The following is a 13,777-nucleotide window of genomic DNA, read 5'->3' as shown; positions in this document are numbered from 1 at the left end:
CACCTACTCCTTGGGCTGAAACAGGGTTACCCCCTTTTACAGTTCATACGGATGTAGGCTTGGATATCATCAAGTGCATTATGTACATGGATGCCATCTCTGGACTTTTTCGTGGAATTGAATTTTTTGTAAATTTATGCAATGGAATAAATTGGTCATGTTCTTAATTTATCTAGTGTAAAACAACAAGAGATCTGCCAGAATCAGAAGAGTGTGTTTGCTATGACACGCCTTAGTTTACTGGTACTTGAAATCTCTAAGAGTGTGACACACAATGCAACAAAAGTACTATACAATGTACCTGTATCAATCAGTGAATTAAAGTCTTAGCAACCAGTGTTCTATACACATGCAACCAGCTATACGACTTTCTTAATATTTATGCATGAGGTACGTCACAATGCTAATCTAAAACGAGGCGATGGGCGCAGCCACTGCAAGTGATGGGGGACGTGCGCCCATAGCCTCATTTTGGGTAAAAATTATGACGTCATGCATAAATATTAAGAGAGGCGTATACCAGCTAAGGCAAGCAACTGTAACTTCACAAAACAGAAGATATTCAAAAATTCCAATGGTTTTGTACAGTGTTTTTTCAAGTTTGAATGAGAATATAAAAAAGAGGAACTCAGCTGATCCAAGTTGCATGCATGACTGTAGAAATCAGTGTACTAATACAAAAATAGCAATGGCAGCTTCTGGATGTCTAGGCAGAATTCATCATGGGTTTTTATAAAACAAACTTGTTACTAATTTTCCCTGTGCATGTTTAAAAAGTACGACTCACTCTGTGATTCACACAGCGGTCTATTATCCAGAGACAAAGAACGAGTATCACCTCAGGAGTCCTAGTTTAAACCACAGCACTCCAAGCCATCAATGTTACTTACCCATGTGAAGAGGCTCCTTGATGATTTACCAGAGCGAACACATACTTGCTATTACTCAAGTCTGGGATCACATTTCCAAATACATAGTGTGAATGTTAAGAAAACACTTTTGTACTAGTACAGGTACAGTCAACTTAAAATCCTATCAACACATACTAAACTTTCCTGAAAACTAAGTTAATAAAAGGAAATAAAAGTAACTTAAAATTAGTGTATACAAACGATTAAAACAAGGAATGTCCACTTAACTTGTTGAGACAGAATGGCCAGTGAGTGATACTACATGGTAATTGCTGCCAAACCTTGTCAGACACACCAATTTGAAAGGCTGAGCAAGACCCTTCCTTGTGTGATAGTTTGTTTTGAACGGATTATGTTTACTACTGTTGGCATGTATCCTACATTCTGGCTTGAGAATGAGGATACTTGAAGCAAAGCTTTAAAGGGACACATTTAGTCTAGACCAGATTTCCAAAAAGGGCTCTAGTTAAGGAAGTGAGCGGCATTTTTGAGTAAATATTGGTAACATACCTGATTTAACTAATTTGGGGGTGCCAAATCCGAAAATGGTGGATACCACGGCTAATTTTTAGTCCTTCACCCTGAAAAATCAAATTTAAAACAATACAGAAAACCTAGCAGACGACGGACTTCTCACTTGAAAAATAGTCAGGTTCTGCTGTGGTTCCATATTGATGTTGTCAGGATACCATACAGGGCGGGTACCCGGGTGCAGGTCAGGTATCCCTAACAAACTTTTGAGTGTACTGGATAGATCTACAACCAAATTGCACTTTCAGAGGGACCAACATGTGCTTTCAATGTCAATTTGAAAGTATTTTAGTTGGTGTTTTTTTCTAATAAAGAGTTATTTATTATTTGAACATAGTTTCTCTGTTGTTTAAAGCACAAACCGTTGATTATTTTCTCTTATAATGTAGGCCTACACTACTTAAACAGGTGGGCCTATACCAGGTGTAGACTCAACAATGATACAGAAAATTGGATTGTATATCAACTTTTCAGTGCTCCCTGTTTTTGAATAGGTTAGCTTTTAGTGTTCACACTCATGGCTTGAAATTATCTTACCAGTCAAAAAATTTGATTTTAGAGGATTTTAAAGTAACTAATTTTTCGATTACAATTCTCCCCCGGTTTAGAAATTATTCTCCACACTTGACGAACCAATCTAACTGTTGTAGGCTAATAATTAAAAAAATAAATTCAAGTTTGTTTGTTTGTTTGTGGTCTGCCATTTTGCGGAGTCAAAATTTTGACTCCGCGGAGTGGCCGACCGTGTTTGTTCGCGACGTGGGGGGAAGACCGTGCAGTTTCGGGGGTTGTTTGTGTGGATTATTCTGCTCTACTCTCGAATTTTCTATCCGGCCGCATGCAGTTTAAAGTGGGGGACGATCTTGGGCGCTTTTTGGTGATCAACTCGACCGATCTGGGGCAACATGTCTCTTTAATGTGTTTCTGTCACAAATTTGTTGCCTGTGTGTTTATACATCAATATTTTCTTCTTCTTCTTTATATAATAGTAATGTTTTTTAATGACTTCTTTGTAAACTGTGCATTTCGGCTTTTTAGCCGCTGTATTGCAGTGTTTTAATAAATAAACCATGAATAATAAGAAAAGTCTTAAACCCCCCAAAAATGAAAATAGTAAGTTAAAAATGAACCTAATCGTAAAAATGTCTAATACCCAGTGGACTTCTTTGCACTGTGATAGTATATGATTTTTGATTTAGATGACTCTGTACATGTTATAGTATAGGGTTTAAGTTGATGCTGGAAAGGATGACATACACTGAAAAGAAGATGCCTCCTTGCACCAAGTTGTTGTATGTGTTTCAGTGTTGTTTCAGTACTACAAGGATACCTTCTCCGGTATACTTCTATCATAACATAACATAAAATCAGGTTAATTTTAGGAAAAACACTATTGGATTTTGGGAAATATCAGCTTGAATGGAATGCTTTGATGCGTCGATTCCATAGAGGCATTTTTGTAATGTCATGTAACTGTATCTCCCCAAAGGAAATTTGCATGTTTACAAAATTATATGTTTGCTTATCAGTTTCCTGAATGATAGTCCATCTGCATGATGATTTGTGTTTTGTCGCAAGTCATTATTCAATCGAATTGCAATGTGTTGTGTACTATTAATTCTGTATTTTCTTTTATAGAAATGTCTCTGTAAGGACAGGGATGGGAGCCCAAATCCTACAAAACATTTGTTTATAATTTATATACATTGGGTTATTTATTTGTGCTGTTTAGTGTTGTGGTTAATTATCCATAGTCTTTATTTAAATTTGGCTGTTTTTCTATTTTTAATATTAATTAATATTTGTATATACATATTTTTATATTAAAACTATTTTTTAATTTTAATGTGTATGTAGTTGCTGGGCACCTCTGAAAAACAGTGTTTCACTGAGAGGTTTCCCCATGGTAAAGAAAGAAAGAAGGAAGGAAGGAAGGAAGGAAGGAAGGAAGGAAGGAAGGAAGGAAGGAAGGAAGGAAGGAAGGAAGGAAGGAAGGAAGGAAGGAAGGAAGGAAGGAAGGAAGGAAGGAAGGAAGGAAGGAAGGAAGGAAGGAAGGAAGGAAGGAAGGAAGGAAGGAAGGAAGGAAGGAAGGAAGGAAGGAAGGAAGGAAGGAAGGAAGGAAGGAAGGAAGGAAGGAAGGAAGGAAGGAAGGAAGGAAGGAAGGAAGGAAGGAAGGAAGGAAGGAAGGAAGGAAGGAAGGAAGGAAGGAAGGAAGGAAGGAAGGAAGGAAGGAAGGAAGGAAGGAAGGAAGGAAGGAAGGAAGGAAGGAAGGAAGGAAGGAAGGAAGGAAGGAAGGAAGGAAGGAAGGAAGGAAGGAAGGAAGGAAGGAAGGAAGGAAGGAAGGAAGGAAGGAAGGAAGGAAGGAAGGAAGGAAGGAAGGAAGGAAGGAAGGAAGGAAGGAAGGAAGGAAGGAAGGAAGGAAGGAAGGAAGGAAGGAAGGAAGGAAGGAAGGAAGGAAGGAAGGAAGGAAGGAAGGAAGGAAGGAAGGAAGGAAGGAAGGAAGGAAGGAAGGAAGGAAGGAAGGAAGGAAGGAAGGAAGGAAGGAAGGAAGGAAGGAAGGAAGGAAGGAAGGAAGGAAGGAAGGAAGGAAGGAAGGAAGGAAGGAAGGAAGGAAGGAAGGAAGGAAGGAAGGAAGGAAGGAAGGAAGGAAGGAAGGAAGGAAGGAAGGAAGGAAGGAAGGAAGGAAGGAAGGAAGGAAGGAAGGAAGGAAGGAAGGAAGGAAGGAAGGAAGGAAGGAAGGAAGGAAGGAAGGAAGGAAGGAAGGAAGGAAGGAAGGAAGGAAGGAAGGAAGGAAGGAAGGAAGGAAGGAAGGAAGGAAGGAAGGAAGGAAGGAAGGAAGGAAGGAAGGAAGGAAGGAAGGAAGGAAGGAAGGAAGGAAGGAAGGAAGGAAGGAAGGAAGGAAGGAAGGAAGGAAGGAAGGAAGGAAGGAAGGAAGGAAGGAAGGAAGGAAGGAAGGAAGGAAGGAAGGAAGGAAGGAAGGAAGGAAGGAAGGAAGGAAGGAAGGAAGGAAGGAAGGAAGGAAGGAAGGAAGGAAGGAAGGAAGGAAGGAAGGAAGGAAGGAAGGAAGGAAGGAAGGAAGGAAGGAAGGAAGGAAGGAAGGAAGGAAGGAAGGAAGGAAGGAAGGAAGGAAGGAAGGAAGGAAGGAAGGAAGGAAGGAAGGAAGGAAGGAAGGAAGGAAGGAAGGAAGGAAGGAAGGAAGGAAGGAAGGAAGGAAGGAAGGAAGGAAGGAAGGAAGGAAGGAAGGAAGGAAGGAAGGAAGGAAGGAAGGAAGGAAGGAAGGAAGGAATGAATAAATAAATAAATAAATAAATAAATAAATAAACATTATAAGAGAAAATAATCAACGGTTTGTGCTTTTGACAACAGAGAAACTATGTTTAAATAATAAATAACTCTTTATTAGAAAAAACACTAACTCAAATACTTTTAAAATGACATTGAAAGCACGTGTTGGTCCCTCTGAAAGTGCAATTTAATTGCAGATCTATCCAGTACACTCAAAAGTTTGTTACGGATACCTGACCTGCACCCGGGTACCTGCCCTGTATATGGTATCCTGACAACATCAATATGGAACCACAGCAGAACCTGACTATTTTTCACGTGAGAAGTCCGTCGTCTGCTAGGTTTTCTGCATTGTTTTAAATTTGTTTTTCAGGGTGAAGGACTAAATATTAGCCTTGGTATTCATCATTTTCGGATTCAGCACCCCCAAATTAGTTAAATCAGGTATGTAACCAACTTTTACTCCAAAATGCCGCTCGAAGTTGGGGTTTTTTAAATCTGGTCTAGACTAATTGCCTTGGATCGCTTGAGTTGGTCTATGAAACTCGTTTAAAACATTTTGTTATAAAATTGATATGGTGAAAAAGATGTTTTAAAAGTAGAATGCAGTATATCTCCAAATTGCGGTTTCCTTTTACTTTGCGAACTAACATGGTCGGCCATTTTATGGAGTCAAAAACTTGACAAAACTGTTAATATCTTGACTGTTATTCAAAGGATATATCCATACATTGCACATTAGTGTCATGTGCTAACTTTGTATTGATAGCAGTCAATAAATCCATGTCAGCTTGGTACTAATTACAACCATTGATAGAAGTAGATCATGGATGCTTCACTGGATGTAAATCACGTCTTCAATCTGAACAAATAGGAAAAAGACAAGAAAGAGTTTAACCAAGATGTATTCAAATAAATTGCATCTTACAGGAGATCAAGTCAGAGTATGTTAAATACAAGTGATAAGCAATTTAAGCTTTGAGTCAAGTCCTTTACAACAGATTTGAGTACAAGAAGGAAAACAATCACTAACACATACAATAAATTTACAATGTAAAAGAAACAGACATTAAATTTTTTGTTTTATGAAAAAAAGAAAAAGATGTTTGGTGTAGACAAAGAGAACACTTTAAAAACGTGTTAAGAGTCTTTGTAGGAAATATCAATGTTATTAACTTACAGGAAGTTTAATGTGATTCTAAAGATTTGTATTTTTGACTTGTACGTGCAAGAATCTTTGATGATACCTGATGTGGAAAGCTGATGACATCAACACAATTTCTTAGTACTAAGCTCAGACCTAGAATTTTCACTTTTGGAAAGGGAAAGGCCATTATTTTCAATTCGCAAAAAAACAATTTCATTGCTAAATTTTTTGCAACAGATTTTCAGCAAAATAATAACATTTAAATTTTGTCACAAAAGGGCACTAGTGGTATAAAAAAGGTAATGATGTCATTACTTTTTGAATTGGAATGCCTAAGGGTCAAACTTAATAAATGCGTTTCATACGGAGAAACCATGACTCTCTAAATCATCTGAAATGGTGTTTGAAGTTTTGCATGGTGATGGTGTGAAGAATTAGAAGTAACTGTAAGTACTTAATAGTAAACTTCCGGGTACAGCCGTCTTTTGAGGGAGTGTTGGCTCTGAAAAGAGCTGGTGCTGTCAAACAGAATACTGTTCGAAACGTTGAGACCCCACCGGCTCTTTTCAGAGCAAAAACTCCCTAAAAAGATGGTTGTACCCGTAAGCTTTACTATTTAGTATTTAATATTTACTTCCTAAATCATCTTGTTTGCAGAGTAGACCTCCAAGTCAAAGTAAAGTCAAAACAAGGCCAGGGAAGTTGTTTTCTACTTCAAGTTCAACCTTTTTCTGGTTAGCAATACTTTTTGTGCTTAGCAAGTTTGTGTGCTTTTCATTTGACCTGAGCCCTGTTAAAAACTTGCTAAGCACAGTAAATTATTGCTTACCAGAATTCCAGAAACAAGTTACCAACAAGTCAATATTTAATTTAATGTTTTATTAAGTTTACTTTGTTCGGTTGTGACTGCCCTGCAGCCACGCAGATTTCACAAAACGCTAGGAAAGGATTAATCCTATCTTGAGTTAGGACGAGTAATCCGTCCTAACTTAGCATTCATGAGCTCTATGCGTCCTACGTCTTTCGATTCGGAACTGATCTCGTCCTTAGCCCACCTTGTTGAGCCGTAAATGGCTCGAGTCTTTTTTAACATCGGTCTCATCACTGTCGCATGATGAGACCGATCGAAGAGAGACATTTACAGCTTAACAAGGTGGGCTAAACTAAGTCCTATTAATGCTGGAAAGTTAGGTAGAGTTTAGAGTTAGACAAAGTAATAACTGGGGAGTTACTCCTTTTTTCAAAAATTTTCATTATCGATTCTAAGTAGTGCTACTACTAGTTAGGGCTAGTACTAGAGTAGTACCTGATTTATGACAAAATTTCAACAACAAACTAGAACAGCGAAGCTGCCATGGCGAGCTGCCGATCACCAGATAGAACCAATGACTGACAGAAAAACCAATAATTTGATCAACTGATGGTCAAAGAGGTGGGGACGTTGACAAGAATGAAGTTATGTCATTTAAGATTTTCATTACTTTAGCTCATTCAACTGGAACGAGTGATCTTTGAATTTTATCTTTTCATATTATAGGCCTATATGTAAGTAGCAATATTTGATAAACGGTTTGCACTCTTCAGTGATGCACTCTTTGAGTTCAATTCATAATGCATCTTTATGTAGAAAGTAATATTTGATTTAGGTTTCAAGTCAGTACATCATGAAAATAAGGAGTTATCCCTATTCAATTTGTTCATTGTTTTAGCTCATTCAACTGAAACCAGTGATTACTTCTTTAAGTTTTATCTCTTCATATAAATTTTCCTGTATCCTACTGAAAACACGTCATGACACCAGTATTTTAAGTAAGATATTAAATTTAAAATGAAGAACAATGTAGTACAGAGTGAGATCAAAGAGAGTAAGGACCACAGATATATAATACCTATAGACCGACAGCAGGGGGCGCTAGAGTGAAATTTTGGATTTTCTCAAACCATGGGCGGAAGTTAACGCGCGACCAGCCGCTTTAAGTACACGTTTTGGTATTTCCTTGAGGCAGTGCCCGCACTTCTTAACTATATTTTATAAATTTTCATGAGATATTGACCCGATGCTGGATTGTAACCTTAACATTTTAGACAACACTTCATAAATATTCCATATACCATGTAACTGTTTACAAATGTTGGGCGTTGAGGTTTAACTATTAAAATGTTGTTTTTAAAAGCTTTTTTTCCGGGAAATCCAGTCTAGACTCACTCAGTAGTGTTACACACAAGTTCGTACTTCAGCCCGCTGTGTTGTTACACACAAGTTCGTACTTCGGCCCGCTGTGTTGTTACACACAAGTTCGTACTTCGGCCCGCTGTGTTGTTACACACAAGTTCGTACTTCGGCCCGCTGTGTTGTTACACACAAGTTCGTACTTCAGCCCGCTGTGTTGTTACACACAAGTTCGTACTTCAGCCCGCTGTGTTGTTACACACAAGTTCGTATTCGGCCCGCTGTGTTGTTACACACAAGTTCGTATTCGGCCCGCTGTGTTGTTACACACAAGTTCGTACTTCGGCCCGCTGTGTTGTTACACACAAGTTCGTACTTCGGCCCGCTGTGTTGTTACACACAAGTTCGTACTTCGGCCCGCTGTGTTGTTACACACAAGTTCGTACTTCGGCCCGCTGTGTTGTTACACACAAGTTCGTACTTCAGCCCGCTGTGTTGTTACACACAAGTTCGTACTTCAGCCCGCTGTGTTGTTACACACAAGTTCGTATTCGGCCCGCTGTGTTGTTACACACAAGTTCGTACTTCGGCCCGCTGTGTTGTTACACACAAGTTTGTACTTCGGCCCGCTGTGTTGTTACACACAAGTTCGTACTTCGGCCCGCTGTGTTGTTACACACAAGTTCGTACTTCGGCCCGCTGTGTTGTTACACACAAGTTCGTACTTCGGCCCGCTGTGTTGTTACACACAAGTTCGTACTTCGGCCCGCTGTGTTGTTACACACAAGTTCGTACTTCGGCCCGCTGTGTTGTTACACACAAGTTCGTACTTCGGCCCGCTGTGTTGTTACACACAAGTTCGTATTCGGCCCGCTGTGTTGTTACACACAAGTTCGTACTTCGGCCCGCTGTGTTGTTACACACAAGTTCGTACTTCGGCCCGCTGTGTTGTTACACACAAGTTCGTACTTCGGCCCGCTGTGTTGTTACACACAAGTTCGTACTTCGGCCCGCTGTGTTGTTACACACAAGTTCGTACTTCGGCCCGCTGTGTTGTTACACACAAGTTCGTACTTCGGCCCGCTGTGTTGTTACACACAAGTTCGTACTTCGGCCCGCTGTGTTGTTACACACAAGTTCGTACTTCGGCCCGCTGTGTTGTTACACACAAGTTCGTACTTCGGCCCGCTGTGTTGTTACACACAAGTTCGTACTTCAGCCCGCTGTGTTGTTACACACAAGTTCGTACTTCAGCCCGCTGTGTTGTTACACACAAGTTCGTATTCGGCCCGCTGTGTTGTTACACACAAGTTCGTACTTCGGCCCGCTGTGTTGTTACACACAAGTTCGTACTTCGGCCCGCTGTGTTGTTACACACAAGTTCGTACTTCGGCCCGCTGTGTTGTTACACACAAGTTCGTACTTCGGCCCGCTGTGTTGTTACACACAAGTTCGTACTTCGGCCCGCTGTGTTGTTACACACAAGTTCGTACTTCGGCCCGCTGTGTTGTTACACACAAGTTCGTACTTCGGCCCGCTGTGTTGTTACACACAAGTTCGTACTTCGGCCCGCTGTGTTGTTACACACAAGTTCGTATTCGGCCCGCTGTGTTGTTACACACAAGTTCGTACTTCGGCCCGCTGTGTTGTTACACACAAGTTCGTACTTCGGCCCGCTGTGTTGTTACACACAAGTTCGTACTTCGGCCCGCTGTGTTGTTACACACAAGTTCGTACTTCGGCCCGCTGTGTTGTTACACACAAGTTCGTACTTCGGCCCGCTGTGTTGTTACACACAAGTTCGTACTTCGGCCCGCTGTGTTGTTACACACAAGTTCGTACTTCGGCCCGCTGTGTTGTTACACACAAGTTCGTACTTCGGCCCGCTGTGTTGTTACACACAAGTTCGTACTTCGGCCCGCTGTGTTGTTACACACAAGTTCGTACTTCGGCCCGCTGTGTTGTTACACACAAGTTCGTATTCGGCCCGCTGTGTTGTTACACACAAGTTCGTACTTCGGCCCGCTGTGTTGTTACACACAAGTTCGTACTTCGGCCCGCTGTGTTGTTACACACAAGTTCGTACTTCGGCCCGCTGTGTTGTTACACACAAGTTCGTACTTCGGCCCGCTGTGTTGTTACACACAAGTTCGTACTTCGGCCCGCTGTGTTGTTACACACAAGTTCGTACTTCGGCCCGCTGTGTTGTTACACACAAGTTCGTACTTCGGCCCGCTGTGTTGTTACACACAAGTTCGTACTTCGGCCCGCTGTGTTGTTACACACAAGTTCGTACTTCGGCCCGCTGTGTTGCGTACGCTTAGTCGAATGCACACCAAACAATCACGTATGGGTAGCACGTAAGTCTATGCGATGCGCGTCATCAACGCCCGCGCAAAACACGCACCGACGTGCACTTTGGGTGGAAAGTGAGTGACGAACATATTTTCTTGACAAAATCCTTCTACTTTCATTGTTTTGAAAAAAGTTCAGAAAAAAGACGAGAAACGACAAACAATTAAAGACAAAAAAGGTATCTAGCTATTGATTTAACATCGCTTTTTAGAATTTTTGTGATTTGTTTACCATAAAAACACAAATTTTTCTGTCAACATCTTTCACTCGCCCATTGCTTTACACGTGTTTTTACTTGCGTTTTCACAGATTTTGCCCATGGTTTGGGTATAGTCGGGTGCTGTTCAAATTACACTATCCAGACGTTGATTTCCATAGATCCTGTCGGTCTATAGGTATTAAATGTCTGTGGTAAGAACAGAAATGGTTAGTTGCGATAACGTAACCCTCCTGCCGACGTCGGCAGGAGGGTTACATGTATCGTAGGAGGTCCTGTTTTCGAGGTGTCCCTAAAATCGTGGCAAATCTTTTACCTCTCTGTGCGCGATGTAATCAGTCCCTAGATAAAAATTGTGTGGTTTTATTTGGCAAGCAAAGAGTCTCCTCTCCCTTGACCAAAACTTAGAAACACGTAAGGCTCCACTGGTTATTTGCACTTGTAAAGCAAAAAGTTTGGTATTTTAGGCATTTCTACAAGGTACAAAAAATATGTCATAATGTTGAGGCCATATATAAAAATATTTGCCCACCGAAAAAGTTTCATCAAACACTATTTCAATTCACAATTCATGATGATCAAATCATGTGACTGAATATTTGAGCATTCTGGAAAAGAAAATACAGAGGCTTACAGAAGCCATGTGCCTTACATCATTTTCTAATATTTTTGGAAATCTTCATTTTTTAACCCTCATACCAATATTAAACATCAGCTTGTTGATTCAATTATCACTGTTTATTTATACGCTTTGTTATAAATATTAAGAAAAAGAAAAAAAGGGAAAAAAAGAGGGAAAAAAAATCAGATTTGAAAGCCAGTAGGCCTAATTGTTTACACTTTTTATTATTATTATTATTATTATTATTTTTTTTTTTTGCAAGTTACCATGGTAATTCTTAAAATTTAATAATAAAAAAATACTTTGAATAAAATGAAGACAACTGCTGGCTAAAGAGTCATACACAGAGTCTCACAGAACACTTACAGTCACTGCAGATGTCTCTTCCATGTATGGCTTCACCGGGAAACCATACTTTCTCGTTTGCCGTGAAAACAAAAAGAACTCAAAACGGAAAAGTTTCCGTATGGCGCCACCACTTTTTCACTCGATATGAAATACATGTAATATAGTATCTAATTTACCTCAATGAGATATCCCTTTTTGTAAAAATGAGTGAAAAAGTGGTGGCGCCATACGGAAAGTTATCCCTCAAAACAAATGGGGCCAGTTGAAGTCATCGAAGATCGGTGTGTGGTGTTAACATTTCAATGTCCATCAAGTTTTAATATATGTTTGCATACTTATGAAGATAAGGAAGGGCATCGGTTGATATGGCAATTTTTTCCCAATTCAAAGAAAAAGGCATAGGCCCTAACATTGTGAAAACTGCTTAATATAGTATCCTGGTGTCATGTGTTTTCAGTAGGATAACAAGAAAATTGTTCACAATCAAAAGCTGAATGTTTTTTTTCAAATCATCCATCCAATTTTTTAACAATAAAACTTACACTTTACTATTTCGGATTCTATGGTGTGCCAATATGGGGAAAATATTAAAATATTTTAAGTGAAAATGACAACATAAAAATTATTTGATTAACTGCATACTGTAATAAATTCCGATAAGCGTAATAAATATTAAGTCTACATTAAAGAGAAAATATCATAGATTGGTTTCTTATCTCCTGAAACCAAACATTATGTATGAAATGGGGAAAACGGATTGTTATGAAGTGTGAGTGCATCAAGGGGGGTGGGGTGTTTTACTTTCATGCCTTATGATATCTCTGGATTCTAATATATAGTAGCCATAATGCCAAGTAGGACAAAAATGTAATTAAATTTGTTAAGTAGTAATTGAATAATATTTTTGATTTATTTTGCACGCCATACTAGCTCCTGTATATTCAATAAAATACCGACCAATGAAAGGTATGAAAACATATGACGTTGCTCCAATGTGAATGTCGTGCATGCATTCTAACCATAGAGTAAGACTCTATGTTCTAACTAAGCACTGTTAATGGCGGACTGTCTCTTGCAACGTAAAACCAAAACTTTAAAAACTTCAACACACTATGAAGTGAAAGCGTTATTGTTGAAAAATTGGATAGATGATTTGAAGAAAAAATTTAAGGTTTTAGAATGTGAACAATTTTCCTGTTATCCTACTGAAAACACATGACACCAGGATACGTTATCTATCGCAACCTAATTAATAAGACTTAAGACTAAGTAAGACTAAGGGATAACTTTCCGTATGGCGCCGCCACTTTTTCACTCATTTTTACAAAAAGGGGATATATCAATCAGGTAAATTAGATACTATATTATTTTATTTCGAATGGTGGTGGCGCCATACGGAAACTTTTCCAGACTAAGAGATGGTGAGATCGGAAGCGTTTATGTTTATTATGGTTATGTGAGGCTGTATAATATGGACAAAATTAAGGATACTTTTCATTAATTAATAATAAAAAACACCGGCCAAATCCACTCACCAAAGAATTCGTCGTGTGTGGCGTATCGTAGTTTAGTTGTTCGTTGACCAGATAAAAATTGCTTAGACAAGTCAAGTCGACCCTCGGATGATGAGTTAGTCTTGGCCCAAGACGTCGGTTCACAAATCTCGTGACAGCGCCCTCTTACGTATGATTTATTCAACTTGAAATCATAGAGTTTAATGCTTGAAATACACCCGTTGTAGCCTTTAGTCAAGGCGCACGCGGCACCCACTCCCAGATAATAACTAGCAGGATGATGTCGGACGGTATTTTTGTCAAAGAGCCTATCATTGTATAATACAATGAATTGGAATCAGCAGTGGTATTTGGTTCCATCCTCAACAAATCCATAGTCACCGATAGCCGCGGATTTACTCGACTAAAGGCTAGCAAGAGTAGCAGAGACGAGAGAAGAGATATCCGACTAAAAAGAACTTGTATGAAAGTGGTATCCTCCTTTGAAGACAATGGACACTATTGGTAATTGTCAAAGTCAGAACAGTCTTTTCACTAGTTGCGATAACGTAACCCTCCTGCCGACGGCGTAGCGGCATGGCCGGAGTTATCGCAACTATCTTTTCACTTGGTGTATCCTGGTGTCATGTGTTTTCAGTAGAATAAAAGGAAAATTGTTCACAATCATAAACTGAATG

General features: G+C 39.6%; 1 protein-coding gene across 1 annotated transcript in view; it reads right to left on the bottom strand.

Moving 5' to 3' along the window:
• Positions 1 to 13,202, bottom strand: part of LOC139947564 (inositol polyphosphate 5-phosphatase OCRL-like) — a 58,600-nt gene extending 45,398 nt beyond the window's left edge. The window contains exons 1-3 of the mRNA XM_071945508.1: positions 13,122 to 13,202; positions 5,450 to 5,589; positions 891 to 976 (exon numbers count right to left, since the gene is read on the bottom strand). Coding sequence (XP_071801609.1) covers positions 891 to 976; positions 5,450 to 5,512 — 149 coding nt within the window. The 5' untranslated portion in view covers positions 5,513 to 5,589; positions 13,122 to 13,202. The remainder of the gene's footprint in view (positions 1 to 890; positions 977 to 5,449; positions 5,590 to 13,121) is intronic.
• Positions 13,203 to 13,777: the final 575 nt, after the last annotated feature.

The sequence above is a fragment of the Asterias amurensis genome, chromosome 14 (assembly GCF_032118995.1).
Source record: "Asterias amurensis chromosome 14, ASM3211899v1".
Lineage (NCBI taxonomy): Eukaryota > Metazoa > Echinodermata > Asteroidea > Forcipulatida > Asteriidae > Asterias > Asterias amurensis.
Note: the sequence above shows the minus strand (reverse complement) of the source record. Positions and strands in the feature narration are given on the sequence as shown.